This window comes from Callionymus lyra, chromosome 15 (assembly GCF_982586985.1).
Source record: "Callionymus lyra chromosome 15, fCalLyr1.hap1.1, whole genome shotgun sequence".
In the NCBI taxonomy this organism is placed as follows: Eukaryota; Metazoa; Chordata; class Actinopteri; order Syngnathiformes; family Callionymidae; genus Callionymus; species Callionymus lyra.
In genome coordinates this window covers 15,162,879-15,182,794 of record NC_141832.1, presented here as the reverse complement: position 1 = coordinate 15,182,794, position 19,916 = coordinate 15,162,879, and the positions used below count along the sequence as shown (strand labels likewise).

The 19,916-nt window shown below is 37.3% G+C and overlaps 1 protein-coding gene across 3 annotated transcripts; it reads left to right on the top strand.

The window, feature by feature from the left end:
• The first annotated feature begins 518 nt into the window (after positions 1–518).
• On the top strand, positions 519–16,228 carry prkacaa (protein kinase, cAMP-dependent, catalytic, alpha, genome duplicate a). Of its 3 annotated transcripts, none has more exons than XM_087810121.1 (10): positions 519–1,175; positions 8,250–8,311; positions 8,510–8,638; positions 9,689–9,787; positions 9,865–9,947; positions 10,017–10,143; positions 10,222–10,317; positions 12,054–12,176; positions 12,260–12,424; positions 13,921–16,228. In XM_087810121.1, the coding sequence occupies exons 1-10, from the start codon at positions 1,130–1,132 to the stop codon at positions 14,044–14,046; spliced, it is 1,056 nt and encodes a 351-aa protein (XP_087666247.1). In that variant the 5' UTR covers positions 519–1,129; the 3' UTR covers positions 14,047–16,228. The 3 variants fall into 3 exon arrangements, with proteins under 3 accessions (XP_087666247.1, XP_087666246.1, XP_087666245.1); XM_087810120.1 differs by lacking the exon at positions 519–1,175 and adding an exon at positions 4,026–4,160; XM_087810119.1 differs by lacking the exon at positions 519–1,175 and adding an exon at positions 6,514–6,664.
• Positions 16,229–19,916: the final 3,688 nt, after the last annotated feature.

Sequence of the window (19,916 nt, the reverse complement as noted above, 5' to 3'; positions counted from 1 at the left end):
ACCTTTTGGTTTCAACTTGTTGATCTCGAGAAGATTTTCCTTTTTAAATTACATATCATTGCTTGCTTTATTTAAAAAATATATATCTGTTAACTCCTGTTAACATTGTGAGAGCCTCGATATAACTTCACCCAAGACTAAAAATAGCCTGCGTTAACGTCACACCCCATCGCAGATTGGTCGAGCAGTAACTGGTGGGCAAAGATGAATTTAAACAAAAATTACATATTAAGAATTGTTTTTTGTTTTTTTACCCCCCTCTGTGTGAAATTGCTTAATGTCGTGATAATGTTCTTAAATTAAGATTTTGCTTTAAAAAAAAAAAATGTATCAAATAGACAACGGGAACATCCTCAGGGGGGCGGGACAAGTTTTCCTTCTTCTGTCTTGACCAATCCCAGCATCACAAGAGTAGCCTATAGCCAATCGGAAATGGGCATCTTTCTCCGCGGCCAATCAGGGGTGACCGGGGGGGAGGGGCTCGGCTTGGATGGTTGACTGGAGTTTCCCTTGCGGTCTGAAGATTAATGGAAAGGCTCTGTTGATCTGAGGAATCTTCGCTCCGAAGGAAACCATCTCTCTTCCGCGTATGGCGTCGAAGTAGATGGACTATTTGACCACCTAAGACAACCTACGAATACCCGGGATATATTTTTATTTAATCCAGGTTTCCCCCCCCCTTTCCTCCTCCAGTACAGGCCTCTGTCCGTGCAGCTAGCACGACTACGAGATGTGCTAACGGCTAACGACATAGCATTCTGGTTCTGACAGGCCGAAGGCGGCTTCGAAACATATGCTTCGGGTGTTGCTCCTGGATTACACCGAGCCATCTTTTTAAAAAAAAAGTCAGGAGAATTTCGGTGAGGCGAATCGAAATCGCGTTTTTGATCCGGATCCGCTTTTGGGGACATTTTTTTGGGACGTTACCAGTGCGAACACCCACTTGCTAGGTTTGTTGCTAAAAAAAAAGCGTTAGCTAGGACACGTTAGCACGCCTTGGTCAAGGATGTTGGATAGAAGTTAACTGACAGGAGGGGGTGAAGTTAGCGTTATCTCGACGACTTGTATTGTGGGGTGGGGGGGGACACAAAACCTAAAAGCCTACGGACCCCCAAATCCGGCTGCCACCATGGGCAACACGCCCACCGCCAAGAAGGGCAACGAGATGGAGAGCGGTGAGTAAAAACAAAACAAAAATGACCAAAAAAATCAAATAATTCACCTGTCAAAATGTTATCTTGAATGTCATCAAAAACAAGTAGTCTGTGCAGCTGGATGTTGCATGAACAACCGTATTATGGTTCATGTTATGACACTACAATTGGTCAAAAGTTATGTCACTTTTATGAATAAATCACTGGAATAGCTGATAAAATAGACTGAAAATCTAACTTTATAGAAATATATTGTTGTGAAGCTTTATCAATCTAGCAACAACACACAAAAAAAGGTGTCATTTCTAATTTTCTCCACTCCTGTGGTTAAACTTGTGATGTATGCCTTGAGGGTTGTTTTTTTTTCCAGAGGTTTTTTTAAACCATCAAAGATTGTCTGTTGTGGATTTTTTATTTTATTTCAAACAATAATAGATTTTTTTTCCCCCCCTTGCAAGTAGAAGTTCCAAGCTCTTCCAAGAAGTTGACACAATAAGAATGTCCTAAGAGTGTTTTATGCTGCACAGAGGCCGGGCAGGGTTTTGTTATTAGAGAAGGAAAAGAGCCACCGGGACGGGTCATATGATGCGAGCAGGGTGATCCTCTCGGGGCAGACACTTGGAGTTGAGAAGTCTCTTGAACATCATGTGATGAGCAATATTCAGAACAAGGCGGTGTGTGTGTGTCCAGCTTGTACAAGAGTGCAAATACAGTATATAAGTGTGTCCTTATGATGATTTAAAAATCATTGTATCTTTAAATGCTCTTTTTTTCTCTGACTTAATGTTTAAGTTTGATTCTGAACACCTGGTCCTGCTTGTGAAGGGGTCGGCTTTTTATAAGTGTATATTTATTTGTTTATTTGTGTCCCTTTGTCATCCATCGGAGACTCAAAGCGTTTCTGCTGTTGACCTCCGGTCTAATTTGAATGGTTCTGGAAATTAATGGGGATTTCAACTTGTTGGACACGGACAAGACCATTTTTACGGGAAAAAGTCACATACTCTTAACATTATTGTTATTTTTAACTTGATTTTCATTTGTTTTCTCTATTCATCACGTACATTATTTTTGATGTTGTTGCGACTCATGAGCGACCTCCCTTTTATGTAAAACTAAACATGGTCTGATGTTATCTGCGACCAATGGCGTACAGAACCGGAACAAACCAAGTTCCTCTCTTCAACATCAACACCCAACCTGCAACTTTATAATCGTATGTATAAATCTAGCATTTATGTATAGTAGGGACTATGTACATTAGTTGCTGTATCTCTACCATGTCGCGATATCACCAAATCAATAATAAATCCTCGTTGTACACACACGCATAACAGTTTATAAATGACCTGACGCTAACAACTTAGCTCATTAGCGACAGGTTTACATTGTGTTCCGCGATTTCAAGAAAACAACTGAGACGAGACGTAAAGTTCTCACAATATGTTGCTTCGGCAAAGGGGGTCGAAAGAGATGAGCGTCTAACTGGATCACCCGTGTTTAAGTAGCGCTCATAAGTTAGTCTTACTTCCGTGTATATACTGAGCCGCGCTAAGTCGCCGCGCCCGCAATACGCGTCGCCATAGCAACCGAGCCTAGCAAGCTGCGCCGCACAGCTCGCAGACGGACAGAGACGTGAACTACAACGAGACATAGAAGTACAAATTGACAACTTCACTGAACGTGACATTGATTGGTTAAAGTGCGGGTTTAAGAAATGATTGATTTGACTGATTGATTGATCAATAAAAAAATGATAAATTATCGCACATGTTTTGGATATGCTTATCGCACGTGCCAACATCGCGATATCGATATATTTTCGATATATCGTGCAGCCCTACCATCAACCCTTTAAAAAAATTTGATAACAGAAATATTTTCTGCATTAATGTTGTTAAATCTCTATTCATGAGAATCAGAAACTTTTTTTGCCAGTGTTGCAAACACAACATCGGAATATACATTGCGATCCAACATGTATAATTCAATAACTGTCCTCAACACGGCTCTGCTTTCTAAATAAAGCTGCACCCATTATCTATATATTTAATTAATAATTAAGTGTATAATCTTCATTCTAAGGTAAGGTAAGGTAAAACTGCTATCATGTTACTACTGTTAAACAATGATACGCTCTTTTTTTTTTTTCTTTCCTCCATGAATTGTGTTCACTTGAAAGAAGTCTCGGGATAAACGGAGTGCAACATCTTTGTCCATGACACCATAAATAACGCTGCACTATGTTAAGACCGAACAGGTAGCTGTGAAATGAGCGCCGGCTTCGCGCAGATGGTCGAGAGTAGCCGTGAAAGCGGCCTCTCGTAGTAAACCTCAACCTGTAAACGCTCATGAAAAGGGGTATTTAAAGAACTTCTTCAAATTGAAGTGTCTCCTTGGTTACACGAGTGAATTCGCGGAGAGGGAGATTGGTTGCACGTTTTTATCAAGCCGATTGTTTCGGACCCTCCCTTTTTTCCCCAGAGATTTGTGCGGGCTAAAGTTCCAGGGTTCACATTCAGTCAGAGGTATTATTTACCGGACCGTGGATGAGGCTTTTTTTGTTTTAGCAGAGCATTTACTTTACGGAATCTAAAACGATTGGGACGTTCAGTATTGATCTCTTTTGTTTTTCCAAGTTATGTTCAGGAAAAGTGGAGGATAATAAAGTCTCGGCGAACAGGAAGAAGTGGGGCGGACGAACGGCAGGAAGTCTAGTAGCAAGGAAGGTCCAGCCCATGATCAACTGAGGCTTTATATTAGCCGGAGAAGGGGGCGACGGCGTTCAGTGTAGTTTTTGTTTTTTTTTGTCGGGAGAATAAGGATTTTGCCTTCAGGCGGCACTCGAGGACAAGAGTGCAGCGTTCGAACCACAGGCTCCCCCTGTCCGTCTGTGTGTGATGTCTGTGATTCACAGACTGGCAGGGAGGCTGTTTCATCGAGCCGGGCCCTGTTTGGGAGACACCGGCGATCCACCAGAGGAGGAGCTAGAGGCTTGCTGCAGCAGTGAGTTTTCATTTCGGAGCTGGAGAGGAGGATAGCTGAGGGGTTGGCGCTGTGGTCAGTGTTGTCCTGTCGGCCCTCGGTCTTGTTCAAATAACTAGTATTTGTTTCTTTTGTTCCAGTCAAAACTATCTTTTTTTTTCTTTAGTTTGTTTTATTGTTTTCTGCTTCCCTTTTTCACTTTCAATTACTCTCACTTTAAAATGGAGGTTTTGGACGTCAATACCATTTGTTGGAGGAAAACATTAGGATGATTTTATGTTCAATAACTTGGATGATGTTTTTTTTTTTTGGAATTCCAAAAAACTGCTCCGCTGCTTTAAACACAAATGAACATATTGGTCATCCCAGCAGAACGGACTTATTTTCTGCCTTTGGCTACAAAAGAGTGACGCAAGTGACTAATAACTATAACGTCTAGTTCACTCCTGCCCTCATTCAGGCCAACAAACGCAACTATTCGTGCGAAGAAGCCTCATGTTACAATGATGGTCCGCTTCAAATAACTTCCTATTGGTACAAGCTTGATCTTAACAAAGTCGAATTAATAATACATGCAGTATATTTAAACTTGCTATGTCATTAATAAGAATACACTTTGTTTAGAAAATAGTACAAACAAATTCATAGTTTTTTAGGGTCATTTTCTTGCCACTTTCTTAATCATCTTTGAGTGTTATTGTAGCACTTTTGTTGCTATGTTAACCCATAAACGAGAAACAATTTGAAACAACTGGCTTGTGAAAAAAATGCACAACAATACATTGAGATCAATGCAAAATATTATACCAATATTTTTGTAAAAGTAAAATCCAAAATTCAATTATGGATTTTGTGAATATATAACGTTAAATATCGGGTTGTTTTTATTCCCGATACTCAGATATTCAATAGATGCGTGCGGATGTTTGGAGGAGAAAATCACGCGACAAGATTCAACACCGCTAACTTTATTAAACATCCAAAGACGCGTCAAGACCAAGAATATGAGCAGATCGTAGAAACGAGAAAGACCAAACCAAACGAAGCGGTAAACTTGTCTGCTCTTCTGTAGAGACGAGAGAAACTTTCAGTCGACTTCATGAAAGTCAACAATAACAAACGTTCTTGTTGGTGATAATGTTGACTTAATCATTGGAATCATATATATATATATATATATATAAGTATATAGATGCGTCGTCATAGCAACCAAGCCTAGCAAGCTGCTCCGCACGGCTGACAGACAGACCGAGACGTTAAAACAACGAGACATAGAAGTACAAATGGACAACTTTACAGAACGTGACACTGATCGGTCAAAGTGCTTTAAGAAATGCTCGATTTGACTGATTGATCAATGAAGAATTAGAAATTATCGCACATGTTTTCGATATGCATATCTCGCACGTGGCAACATCGCAATATGGATATTTCCTCGATATATCGTGCAGCCCTAGTTACTACAATATCGCAATATATCGTATCGTGTCGCCAGATTGAAATTGAAACATAGCCTATGGTTGTTTTTTGTTGCTATAGCAACATATTTTGAGCTGCTGACATGTAAATAGTAGATTAAACATTTTTACTTAATTCCTAAGATTGTTAAACTCCCCAGATTCTGTTTGTACCAGCATAAGTTGAGTAGATCTTAGTACCTCTTCGCTCCTCCGTCCACTCCTCGTTGCTCTTTTTTTTCCGGGACTTCGGGTCCTGCTGGTGTCGACCGAGACCCGATTGGCGAGCGGTGCCTTTTGAATGTCGGTCAGCGCGTTCTAATATAAAAAAAACCCATGTCCCCTGCGTCAGAGTGGGCCATCAGGGCCCGGGGGGACAGATTGATTTTTTTCTTTTTTAGGAGATCAATTCAGCTCCAGCGCTGCATGGACTTTAAGCCTAACTTGTGTGAGAATTATATCCCGGTGAGGAATACCTGTGGATATATTTTTGGAGGATTTCAGATGAGCATGACTAAATATAGTTTTTTTTTTTTCTTTTACAAGGGGTTCGCCAAGACCTACTTTTGGTAGAACTTCCTCTCTGGGCTAGATAAATATACCAGCTGATGTTTTGACGCTCCTCCCCTGGTGTCCCTGCGATGTCCAGATCAATATGTATCCTCTGCATGCGTCCGTGTCGGACACGAGCGAGGGAGAGGGAACAGAATAAATATTGATACGAACCGAGCGAAGGGGTCCAATTGATGTGTGCCACTAGAGGCCCCGGCGCGCTTTCTCGTCCCCGCCGCCAATCGATTAGCGAGACCGGCCGTTTTAAAAAGACTTATCGAAAAGGATCCGTCGAGGGACGTCGAAGGAGTCGGGGGGTCATGAGTCTGTGAGGAAGACGAAGGGGAGACTCTAAAGCCGGGCCGATGTGTGACAGGAAGAGCTCCCGTCGGCACGCAGGGAAGAGGGAGTCGTCCTCGCGCTCCACTGAGTCGCGCTCCACTGAGTCGCGCTCGGCAGATGCTGCAGCAGCAGCAGCAGCAGCAGCAGCCGAGGTACCCATAGTGGTTCCAGATGGTAAGAATCTCTACCATTCTGTGGCTCCATTGAGGTGAATTTCAATCCCTCCATGTTGTTGTTGTTGTTGTCGGGACTATCTGTCGGCGGGTAGGGTTGAGCAACACGGTGTTTTCGCCGTTGACCTATCTATCTGCGTGTTGACACGATTTCGCAAACCTTGATCTTTGCCGTTCCAGATTGCTTCTCTGTACTACTATTGTTGCAGCTGCTAATCTTCGGGGGGAATTAGCCCCGGAAATCACATTAGCTCGACCGGGATTAGGTCTGGTTACTTGTTCATAAACAAATCTTTGGGGTCCAGTTTGTGAAGCGATTTCGAATCGTATCGAGCGTCTCAAGTTGACGCCGACTTTTGGACATGAAACCCTGCTGAAGGCTGTCCTTGTATAAGCCTGGGCAGAAAAGAGGAAGGACACATTATCTGTTCCCAAAAGTTTCACCCTATAAAGATAAGAAGAGTCAGAAAGCAAACCTAACAAACTCGTTCTGAATGTCACTGGTGACGGAAGAGTAAAAGGAAGTTTGTCGTTGTAAAATATATCCATTAGAAAAGACCATAAGAACATCTTGTCTTTAGATAACATTTGTCTTTTCCGGTTGTCGCCTATAATTTGTATGAAGGATCGCTTTAATTTGGATCATATCGAACAAATCCTTTTTGCTCCGGGGGCCACGACCCAACCATCAATACAATTGTGTGCAACGTAAAAAAAAAATGTTTGCACTGTGGATTCTCGTCTGTCTGTATTATCTGTATTAGGAGTAGACCAAGTTCTAGACCAGGGGTGAGCAATTAGATTTACTCGGGGTATACTATGACTGTTGTTGGGGGGGCCCGACAGACCAAAAGAAAGAGCGAGAGGGACAAATAAAATGAGCTTTAATATAATTGGGTCTGGGGAGGATAAAAAGGACATTTTAAATAAGCTTAAGCTGTTATTTTGTTGCATATTATATAACGATTAATTTTATTTAAAGACATTTTTTTGTACTTCATATACAGTATGTTCTTACAACAACTAAAATCAATCAAATGCAAAAGATTAGGTGAAATCATAAAATAAAGGTAAATAAAGCAATGTAGTTATTTTTATTGTATATTTTAAAAATAAATGTTAGAAATATGAATAATATTATTTTCATAAGATATAAAGAACAGAATAGAGGGGATAAAGTCCTCAAACGAAAATCTTTGATGCCTTGAATTAGATAAATAAATAATAGTTGCATTTTTAGCCATCAGATATATCATTTTTATAGATTTATTGTGGCCCCCGATCTGTGTTTTCTAGACGAGTAGACTGGATGGAAAAGCAGTTCTGTAGTTTGCAATTTACTATTACGTCACAAGATGGCGCCGAGTGTGGCTGCCACAGTGTTTTGTTTTGCTGTCACCTTCACTTTAACATTTTAAACTTGTATCTCTTACTTTATCATAATTGCATATAAATACACAACAACAAAAATCAGCAAATTTGGGATTATATCCGCAAATAAAAAAACTTCTTATTCTATTTCTTTGATCAAAATCAATGAATCTAAAGTTGAATGATCTAAATTTTTCTGTTTTCTCTCTTAACAGTGAAGGAATTTCTTGCCAAAGCCAAAGAAGATTTTCTAAAGAAATGGGAGAATCCGGCACAGGTGAGAACTAAACGCAGTATGACTTTATTACACACTATTTCTACTTATTTTGTCAGTTTACCCAGACAAGTACCCTCTGAATTAATTTTGAAGGACAGCGCGCCCTCTGGTGGACACATCATGTGTCAAACGGACTGCGATGTGAAAGATGTCGACTAAATAAAGTAATTTAACTCTCAACTTTTGTCTGTCCCTCAGCAAACTGCAGCGTTGGACCACTTTGACCGCTTGAAGACTTTAGGAACCGGTTCATTCGGCAGAGTAATGCTTGTTAAACACAAAGACAGTGGCCAACACTTCGCCATGAAAATACTCGACAAACAGAAGGTGGGACTCTTCGCTCGATCTCTAGCTTATGTTCACACCAGGACAATAGTTTGACGTTTTCCAGTTAATCATTTGATTCATAATTTTCAAAGTCATATTGTTACGGTCCATTTAAATAGAAATTTGTTAAAAGCTGTCATGACATTTTAGATAATATATATTGAATCATTTTACCTCCAGTAAGTCTGTTTTGAGTGTTATTTTAAGCCAGGAAAGCCTTGAAGTGATGAAAAGTTAATTCTAAGCTGAAAATACCAATTTACTGGGGTTTTTTTCTGGTTTATTGTCGGCAATTAAATTATTACTTCATTCTTTTTAAGAAACTATTTGAAAGATATATTTCATTAGTAGAAATGACTGTTTGTCCTGGTATTAACACTGATCTGTCTTGCATACTTGACTTTAAGACACTTCTTAAAAGGGATATATTGTAAGTTAAATAAAACCCCTAAAGAATACATAGGCCAACGGTGGGCAATTACATCTTCTCAGGGGCCGCATTATATACCGTGAGTGTTGGGAGGGGCCGTCAAACCATTTAAAGGAACGAAGAGCCATGTATGATAGAAAAACTTGAATAAAAAAAACCTTAAAACATTTATAACCATTTCATAAAAAGATCAATAATAATTAAAATATAAAATAACTTTTCTTTCTAAATATGTTTACAATATTCTCTAAATGTATTTTGACTGGTTAGAAATATTTACCAAGAGGACAAATAAAACATAAGAGATATATATATAGAACTGCGTTTAGAGTAAATACAATGATTAATAGAAAATATTATTGTTATCTGTCAGTAATTTTGTCTACATGTTCTATAGGATAATTTCTACTCAGACCTCATCAGGGCCGATTGAATGCAGTCAAAGGGCCATATTTATTGTTTTTTAATGTCTGATATAGACACATGACGTGGCCTCGGTTGAACCCACTTCCTACGATATAACGAGAGCCTCCTGCACTACAGCGGAATGCACGCTTGACTTTTTCTTCCAATTTATTTTTTACAAGCTTTGAAGGAATGTTCCCATAATTTGTCGGCAGGTGGTGAAGCTGAAACAAATAGAACACACGCTGAACGAGAAACGTATCCTGCAAGCGGTTAGCTTTCCCTTCCTGGTGCGACTGGAGCACTCGTTTAAGGTCAGTACCCACCTTTTTTTTATTTTTTAGCTCCTCGTGATCAAGTTGGTTGACCAGGTGTTTCCTTCGCCGAGCAGGACAACACGAATCTCTACATGATCATGGAGTACGTACCCGGAGGAGAGATGTTCTCACACTTGAGGAGAATCGGTAGATTCAGGTACCACAAGTTTTACAGCGACTTTGTTGAGTCGACGATCGGTTCCTGACTAGAGTTTCTCCTCCACAGTGAGCCGCACGCCCGCTTCTACGCCGCCCAGATTGTACTCACCTTTGAATACCTTCACTCGCTGGATCTGATCTACAGAGATCTGAAGCCAGAGAACCTGCTCATCGACCAGCAGGGTTACATACAGGCAAGCACGGCGCCGGCGTCTAGGAATGCTTCTGCGAAGGAGGTGCTCACTCTCTTGTGTTTTTTGGGTTTTTTTTAGGTCACAGATTTTGGATTTGCAAAAAGAGTGAAAGGTCGGACCTGGACACTTTGCGGCACTCCAGAGTATCTGGCGCCCGAGATCATCCTCAGTAAGGTAGGTGATGGACATGAACAAGTGCTTCCTCCACAGGAATGCATGTTCAAATATATAGTACTTTACTGGTTGAGTTCTGTGTGTTTGTGCTAATCCAAAGTTTATTACCTTGTATAAACACACAGTTGAAATTGTGTAAATTACATATATTAATGTGTACGACAGTAGATGCACTTAAATATGAAAAGGTAACAAGAGTAACTGTGCAAAAATGTGCAGTTAAAAGACAGAATAAGTGACCAGTGTTTGCACTTTTCTTTACTCTGCACTGAAGTCTGTGTGATTTATGATTGACTAATAAATATAAATGTTTACTTCACACTTTTTTGGCACTTTTTGCAAGAGTTTCATGAAGTATTGGCAGTGAATATATTATGTTTATTTACAACTGTAATTAAAGTAACTAATTTAACATTCACCCTTTTATTCCAATGTATGATTATTTTGCCTTGATTTTAAAAATGGCTTTAAAACTTAATAATAACAATCACAAAGAAATGTATTTTACTGTAAAGTGAATTATTTATTGTAATAGAGAAAAATGCATTAAAAAAAAGAGGACATTGAAGAAGAAAACACATATTTAATTGCACATTTTTTTGGCAATTATATTAATTTAATTAATTGTTCAGCCCTAGTCAAAATGATCGACTGCTGCGATTGGTTGACTGGGCGGCAAAGCATTATAGCAGCCGCTCATGTCATGTTTACTGAGGTGGTTGAGCGGGATTGAACCTCATATGCAAGGTTTGACTGCGCAAATTCAATATATTGTTGTTTATTTAAACTAGTGAAAAACGAATTACATTAAAATTAACAGTCACTACATCTCAGATTATTTGTTTTACGTTGGCGGTTTTCAGAACGTAACCCCCTCAATAAACGAGGGAAGGCTGTACAACTTTAAGTGGAAGTTACTACAGTACTACACAACAATGTAACACTTAGTTTCCTAAAGGAACCTTCCCAAGTGATTAATAAAGTATTGTTTTTTTGATGGGGTGAAAACTGTCTCCTATAGAAATGGATGTGTGTTGCTTCAATCTGTAAATGGAAACTGCCGCCATCTAGCTGTGAGGCGGTAGTATCGACTACTAGGCCAGCATGCAACAATCATTTTTTTACTAATCTAATAGTTCATTGTCTCATTCTGGAGATATTATGCATATCTAAATACAGGGGCAATGATATGGTTTAACGTGATACTGTAGTAACAAGGATATTTTGGTAGTATTGTCGAGTACTTGACTCTGGTGTTGCAGAATTTACAGACCACATGACTCTTGACGACTGTTTTTATTTATTTAAAACTATAATATGTCCAAACATCAGCTATAAAACTGCTGGAATCGACTGTATCCTCTCGTCCTCAGTCCTGGCCATATCTCACAAGATTTTGTTGTAGCTTTCACCGCCGAGGATGTGCTGACTGCCATCTAGAGGCCGGATGTTTAACTGCAACACACAAAAAAACGCTGTGAATATTTGCTTGTTAATTGTAAATAAAACCAATATTATACACACTTTATTGAAATATAAACCTATAAAATAACCATGATAAAACTTAAACATGATTTGAAAGCTGAGAAATAAAAACACTGGCGTCTTCATAGGTTACAATATCGAGATAATACACTTTCAAAAGTACTGCCAAGCGAGCGGTACTTTGACCCTGCACTAAATACTTTGGGACGCTTTATAAACGTGTCTAAGGATCTGACGTGTTTGTCCTCCAGGGTTACAACAAAGCGGTGGACTGGTGGGCTCTGGGGGTGCTGATCTATGAGATGGCGGCCGGTTACCCTCCATTCTTCGCCGACCAGCCCATTCAGATCTACGAGAAGATTGTATCAGGGAAGGTACGTCTTGATGGAAGCGGCACAAGCAACGAAATGAAAATGACTTTGCAGCTTCAGCAACTTTTTTTTTTTTTCCCCGTCAGGTTCGCTTTCCCTCCCACTTCAGTTCTGACCTTAAGGACTTGTTGAGAAACCTGCTGCAGGTGGACCTGACCAAGCGCTTCGGTAACCTCAGGAACGGAGTCAACGATATCAAGGGTCACAAGTGGTTCGCCACCACGGACTGGATCGCCATCTACCAGAGGAAGGTGAGAACTGCACTCCAGAGCTGTTCATTTTTTAAGCTTCCGAGCTTTGAATTTCGGACACAAATAGATACACGTACTTCAATATATTTGGGTAAATTAGAAAATATATATTTTAAACCCAATACTTAAAGTAAGAATATGAACAAATTATATAACATAGATAAGCTAAAATAATTATTTTTTACTTTTATATTATTATTTTGTATTTGTAGATTCAGAATATTAACATAAACACATGTTTAAATGATGTAATTGTACTTTATTTATTATTTTTAAGAGAGTAATCTCGTATGTAGGGCTGTGTATTGCCAAGAATTAGCGATACGTATCACGATACATCGACAACGATACAATGTATTTCGATACTATAGGATCATGAATATATTTGTAGTATTGTCGAGTACTTGACTCTGGTGTTGCAGGATTTACATATTTAAAAAGAAAAAAGTTTAAAAAACAGCTTTAAAATCGGTGACAGTATCCTCTAGTCCTCAGTCACCGCCAGGATCTTTCATTCAGTTCATTGTTCTATTAGGTTCGGATGACGATGAATATTTATTTACACCTAACAAATTATTTAAATATAAACCATCAAGTAAAAAAATATTATAAAGCCAAGAAAATACAGTTCTGTTGAATATCGATACTGTATCGCGATATTTAAGCGCATCGATATTTTCTTTCGCCTCTACCTGTGCGACCCATGAAATGAAACCACGACCAGTTGTTAAATTTGAGTTTTCGGGATATAATCGATATAAAAATTTGAATAATATCAGAATCAAACACTTTTATTGACAACACAGGATGTATTTTTTCTTGTGGTATCAGTACAGAATAAAATAATACACACAAAATAACCAATAGAGAAACAGAACCAAGCACAAAGTCAGCAATTCTACGACTACTATCAAGATTACAATGTTGATCAGAAACTGCTTTAATGGTAAAGTATATAACAATAATATATACTGTATATATATTAGGAATTTTAGATTGTGTACACACGGGATAGAATAAAAACCTAAAATAGATAATAAAATACAATATATACATTTAATTTAAAATAAATAACGCATAAAGATGCAACATATATACCGCATATTACCAACATAGGATGTTTTTTTTTGTGGTATCAGTACAGAATAAAATAATACAAACAAAATAACCAATAGAAAAACAGAACTAAGCGCAAAAATCGGTGACAGTATCCTCTAGTCCTCAGTCATCGCCATGATCTTGCATTCAGTTCATTGTTCTATTAGGTTCGGATGACGGTGAAAATTTATTTACACCTAACAAATTATTTAAATATAAACCATCAAGTAAAAAAATATTATAAAGCCAAGAAAATACAGTTCTGTTGAATATCGATACAGTATCGCGATATTTAAGCGCATCGATATTTTCTTTCGCCTCTACCTGTGCGACCCATGAAATGAAACCACGACCAGTTCTTTTTTCCTGACGACGTGGTCTTGCTCGTTTTTTTCCAGGTCGAAGCTCCTTTTATTCCCAAGTGCAAAGGCCCCGGCGACACGAGCAACTTCGACGACTACGAGGAGGAGGAGATCCGAGTCTCCTTCACGGAGAAATGCGCAAAGGAGTTCGCCGAGTTCTAGGTCGCGACCCCAAGTAGCAGCGAGAGAGACGGGGATTTTAGGAAGCTCACGGGGATCTGAAGGAAAGAGAGAGAAAAGAAAAAGCACCAGGGTGGACTGCTAACTTGCTTATTTTTGACATTGTAACCCCCCCCCCTCCCCTCCCGACCACACCCCACCCCCCCGTCCCACCTACCCCCCCACGCTAGTTGAACAGGAAGTGAGGAGAGCTCCAACAGAACCAGCAAGTGTTGCCTTTTTTCTTTTCTTTTCCTGATCGTTTCTCTACTGTTACCATTTTTCTTCCCCCCGTTTGTGGCAAGGAGGAGAAGAGGTCGATCCGCGAGGGGGGGGGCGAGGGGGTCTGTTCAGCTTGTATCTTACGGATTTTCAGTCTTCGCAGGTTTTTTTTTTTTTGGTTTTTGTTTCTCGAGGTACCGAGGGGTCTCAGAGTTGTCGTCCTCCTCCCCCCACAACCATCTTCTCTCCATCCTCACTCTGTCCAAGCAATACCAAGTCCAACAGATGTGCCTATCACGACGGTTTGAAAAGTGGCGCCGAGCCTCGTGCCAGGTTTTTGTTTTTGTTTGTTTTTTGTTTTTTTGGTTTGAAGCTTGAAAACTCTGCCTTTTCGTCTGCTCAGTGTCGCGTGTTTTTTTTTTGTGTAGGTCGTCGTCGCACTCGCTGCCTACAGTGTGCTCTTTGGTTGGATAGATGGCAGTCAACGCATCACCTTTTTTTTTTTTTCCTCAGCTACCTTTTTTTCTTTTTTTTTTAACGTCTAACCGTGTACTCTTTAGCGCCGACTGGTGGGTGAAAAAAAAAAAAACGTGCTCACACTCCTGACTTTTTTTGTTTTATCGTATACATGTTATATTAATATATATGAGAGCGTCCATCCACGACTTCAGCGGATTCTGTGAATAAACGACAAAAAAAAATCTCTTCGACGAAACAAGCAGTTTTTTTTTTCTCCTCGTTTTCTCCACTCCATCAAAATTACAAGATTTTTTTTTCCCCCCTTTTTTTTTCCCGCAAACCTGAATTTTCTTTAGACGCAAGACAATCGCAGCCATTTATCGTCGGGGTCGTTGACTGAACGTTAAGTTTTCATGAAGGAACGCCCACCATCCCCCCCTCCTCCACCTTCCACAGACCCCCCCTCCCCACCGACCTCCCCCTCGTCGTCGTGACCCCTGACCCCTGACCCCTGACCCTCCCCCCCCCCGACCCTTCTTACTCAAATGTTTCTGTGAACCGTTTGATGTACATCACTCGACGTCTTGTAACATTTGACGAATGTTTTTCTAAATGGTTTCAGTCGGCTACTTTTTCTCTTTTTTTTTTCTCATCGTGTAAAACGAGATAAAAAAACTACAAAAAAAAGGAAAAAAAAAAACGCTGGATACATTTTGAGTTTTGAATGTTCTGGATGGCGAGGTTTTTTTTTTCGATGGAATTCTGATGTGTATTTTTATTAGATATGTTTATCTGGTGAGCTTTTCTTTTTTTTTTTTCGTTTGTTTTGTTTTTCGTTTGTTTTTTTTCTTGCATGTCGCAGCAAGACTTTCCCACTGGACTTGAGGCGCGTTTAAGAGTTAAATATTTTTATCGGAAAAGAAAAAAAAAAAAACATCGTCCACCAATACAACCTTGAGCTAATTCTTTGAAAGACACTGTCGATGTTTGAATAGAGCACATGTGATATTGTTTTTTTGTTTGTTTGTTTTTGATTTGTTTTCCGACCAGAGTCGTTGGGGTAGAAGGCAAACACCACACAGAGGCCGTTACAACGCTTGTATTTTAATTTCACAACCTCTTTTCGTCCGTTTTCATCCCTTTTCTATCAGCTTAGCCTTTGCGTTTGCCTTCTATTGTCACAAAGTCGTCACATTTAGACTTTTTACATCAGCGTGCATATTTTCTAATTGTCTTTTCAAAAAATATTTGGGGGGGGGGGGAGAAAAAAAAGTTCCAAATTGACAGCAGAACAGTAATCTTCTGATAGGTACAGTGATTGTGTAGTGAGCTGTACCTCCTGGGAAACAATATTGTATATCCTTGCCTTTACAGTCTTAAAAAACCCTCTGGAGAACTTGACAGGAACCCTTAGAACACAATGGTTATGTTGAAAAATATATATACATAAAGTAATATTTTGCAAAATGTATCATTCCAATAAAGTTTTACTTGTTAAGACTAACCTGTCTGGGCTTCTCTTCCAAGGGTTTAATGAGGTGATGGGTGTGAGAATGTTCTGCTGCTGTGGGTTCCAGGTTGAACCATTTATATAAAAAGGTCTTGAAACAAAATGGAGGCCAATGTTCCATCTCAGCCTCGACTCAAAAATGCACCACGATACAAAGATTTCTATATATATAAATGTACTACTACGGATTAAAGGATATTGGATTTAGACCTACTATTGTAATCAGAATATCAAACTATGTGTAAAAATATTAAACTAATTCAACCTTTACATATAACAATTATTGAGTTCAGTTATTAACTAAATACAATTGTGACCTTAAATGTTTAAATTTAAATAAAAAGTTTAATACATTTAAAATTTTAGATTTTAGGTCAAGTTTATTTTCACAGAAACCTAACAAAATGTCTCGCTTAAAGACTTTCATTTAATAAAAACTAATTGTCCCAGAGGTTCATCTTATAATTTCAATATGGCAAAATGGCTGCTAAGCTAAGATGCTAAGATGTGATAACATTGTTGACCAGAAGCTGCTTTAATGTCAAAGGATATAATGGATATATTCATTTTTATGTGTTTGTCTTCTTTAGGAATTTGAGTTTTCGGGATATAATCGATATAAAAATTTGAATAATATCAGAATCAAACACTTTTATTGACAACACAGGATGTATTTTTTCTTGTGGTGTCAGTACAGAATAAAATAATACACACAAAATTACCAATAGAGAAACAAAACCAAGCACAAAGTCAGCAATTCTACGACTACTATCAAGATTACAATGTTGATCAGAAACTGCTTTAATGGTAAAGTATATAACAATAATATATACTGTATATATATTAGGAATTTTAGATTGTGTGCACACGGGATATAATAAAAACCTAAAATAGATAATAAAATACAATATATATTTAATTTAAAATAAATAACACAAAGATACAACATATATACCGCATATTGCCAAAATAGGATGTTTTTTTTCTTGTGGTGTCAGTACAGAATAAAATAATACACACAAAATAACCAATAGAAAGACAGAACCAAGCACAAAGTCAGCAATTCTGCGACTACTATCAAGATTACAATGTTGATCAGAAACTGCTTTAATGTCAAAGTATATAATGAATATATTAATTTTTATGCGTTTGTCTTCTTTAGGAATTCGAGTTTCCGGATATAACTGAAATAAAAACTGAAATAATATCAGTACCAGACACTTTTATTGACAACATAGGATGTTTTTTTCTTGTGGTGTCAGTACAGAATAAAATAATATATATATTAGTAATTTTAGATTGTGTAAACACGGGATAGAATAAAAACCTAAAATAGATGATAAAATACAATATATACATTTAATTTAAAATAAATAACGCATAAAGATGCAACATATATACCGCATATTACCAACATAGGATGTTTTTTTGTGGTATCAGTACAGAATAAAATAATACAAACAAAATAACCAATAGAAAAACAGAATTAAGCGCAAAGTCAGCAATTCTGTGGCTACTATCAAGATTACAATGTTGATCAGAAACTGCTTTAATGTCAAAGTATATAATGGATATATTCATTTTTATGTTTTTGTCTTCTTTAGGAATTCGAGTTTCCGGATATAACTGAAATAAAAATTGAAATAATATCAGTATCAGACACTTTTATTGACAACATAGGATGTTTTTTCTTATGGTGTCAGTACAGAATAAAATAATACACACAAAATAACCAATAGAAAAACAGAATTAAGCACAAAGTCGGCAATTCTGTGGCTACTATCGAGATTACAATGTTGATCAGAAACTGCTTTAATGTCAAAGTATATAATGGATATATTCATTTTTATGTTTTTGTCTTCTTTAGGAATCCGAGTTTCCGGATTTAACTGAAATAAAAACTGAAATAATATCAGTACCAGACACTTTTATTGCCAACATAGGATGTTTTTTTCTTGTGGTGTCAGTACAGAATAAAATAATATATATATTAGTAATTTTAGATTGTGTAAACACGGGATAGAATAAAAACCTAAAATAGATAATAAAATACAATATATACATTTAATTTAAAATAAATAACGCATAAAGATGCAACATATATACCGCATATTACCAACATAGGATGTTTTTTTGTGGTATCAGTACAGAATAAAATAATACAAACAAAATAACCAATAGAAAAACAGAATTAAGCGCAAAGTCAGCAATTCTGTGGCTACTATCAAGATTACAATGTTGATCAGAAACTGCTTTAATGTCAAAGTATATAATGGATATATTCATTTTTATGTTTTTGTCTTCTTTAGGAATTCGAGTTTCCGGATATAACTGAAATAAAAATTGAAATAATATCAGTATCAGACACTTTTATTGACAACATAGGATGTTTTTTCTTATGGTGTCAGTACAGAATAAAATAATACACACAAAATAACCAATAGAAAAACAGAATTAAGCACAAAGTCGGCAATTCTGTGGCTACTATCGAGATTACAATGTTGATCAGAAACTGCTTTAATGTCAAAGTATATAATGAATATATTAATTTTTATGCGTTTGTCTTCTTTAGGAATTCGAGTTTCCGGATATAACTGAAATAAAAACTGAAATAATATCAGTACCAGACGCTTTTATTGACAACATAGGATGTTTTTTTCTTGTGGTGTCAGTACAGAATAAAATAATATATATATTAGTAATTTTAGATTGTGTAAACACGGGATAGAATAAAAACCTAAAATAGATAATAAAATACAATATATACATTTAATTTAAAATAAATAACGCATAAAGATGCAACATATATACCGCATATTACCAACATAGGATGTTTTTTTGTGGTATCAGTACAGAATAAAATAATACAAACAAAATAACCAATAGAAAAACAGAACTAAGCGCAAAGTCAGCAATTCTGTGGCTACTATCAAGATTACAATGTTGATCAGAAACTGCTTTAATGTCAAAGTATATAATGGATATATAAATTTTTATGTTTTTGTCTTCTTTAGGAATTCGAGTTTCCGGATATAACTGAAATAAAAATTGAAATAATATCAGTATCAGACACTTTTATTGACAACATAGGATGTTTTTTCTTATGGTGTCAGTACAGAATAAAATAATACACACAAAATAACCAATAGAAAAACAGAATTAAGCACAAAGTCGGCAATTCTGTGGCTACTATCGAGATTACAATGTTGATCAGAAACTGCTTTAATGTCAAAGTATATAATGGATATATTCATTTTTATGTTTTTGTCTTCTTTAGGAATTCGAGTTTCCGGATTTAACTGAAATAAAAACTGAAATAATATCAGTACCAGACACTTTTATTGCCAACATAGGATGTTTTTTTCTTGTGGTGTCAGTACAGAATAAAATAATATATATATTAGTAATTTTAGATTGTGTAAACACGGGATAGAATAAAAACCTAAAATAGATAATAAAATACAATATATACATTTAATTTAAAATAAATAACGCATAAAGATGCAACATATATACCGCATATTACCAACATAGGATGTTTTTTTGTGGTATCAGTACAGAATAAAATAATACAAACAAAATAACCAATAGAAAAACAGAATTAAGCACAAAGTCGGCAATTCTGCGACTACTATCGAGATTACAATGTTGATCAGAAACTGCTTTAATGTCAAAGTATATA

Bases quoted from the DNA above. Each gene is read 5' to 3' on its own strand.
- prkacaa (XM_087810119.1), top strand. From the start codon at position 6,514: ATGTGTGACAGGAAGAGCTCCCGTCGGCACGCAGGGAAGAGGGAGTCG. The intron at 9,788-9,864 runs GTCAGTACCCAC...TTCGCCGAGCAG, and splicing joins GACTGGAGCACTCGTTTAAG to GACAACACGAATCTCTACAT. The intron at 12,177-12,259 runs GTACGTCTTGAT...TTTCCCCGTCAG, and splicing joins AGAAGATTGTATCAGGGAAG to GTTCGCTTTCCCTCCCACTT.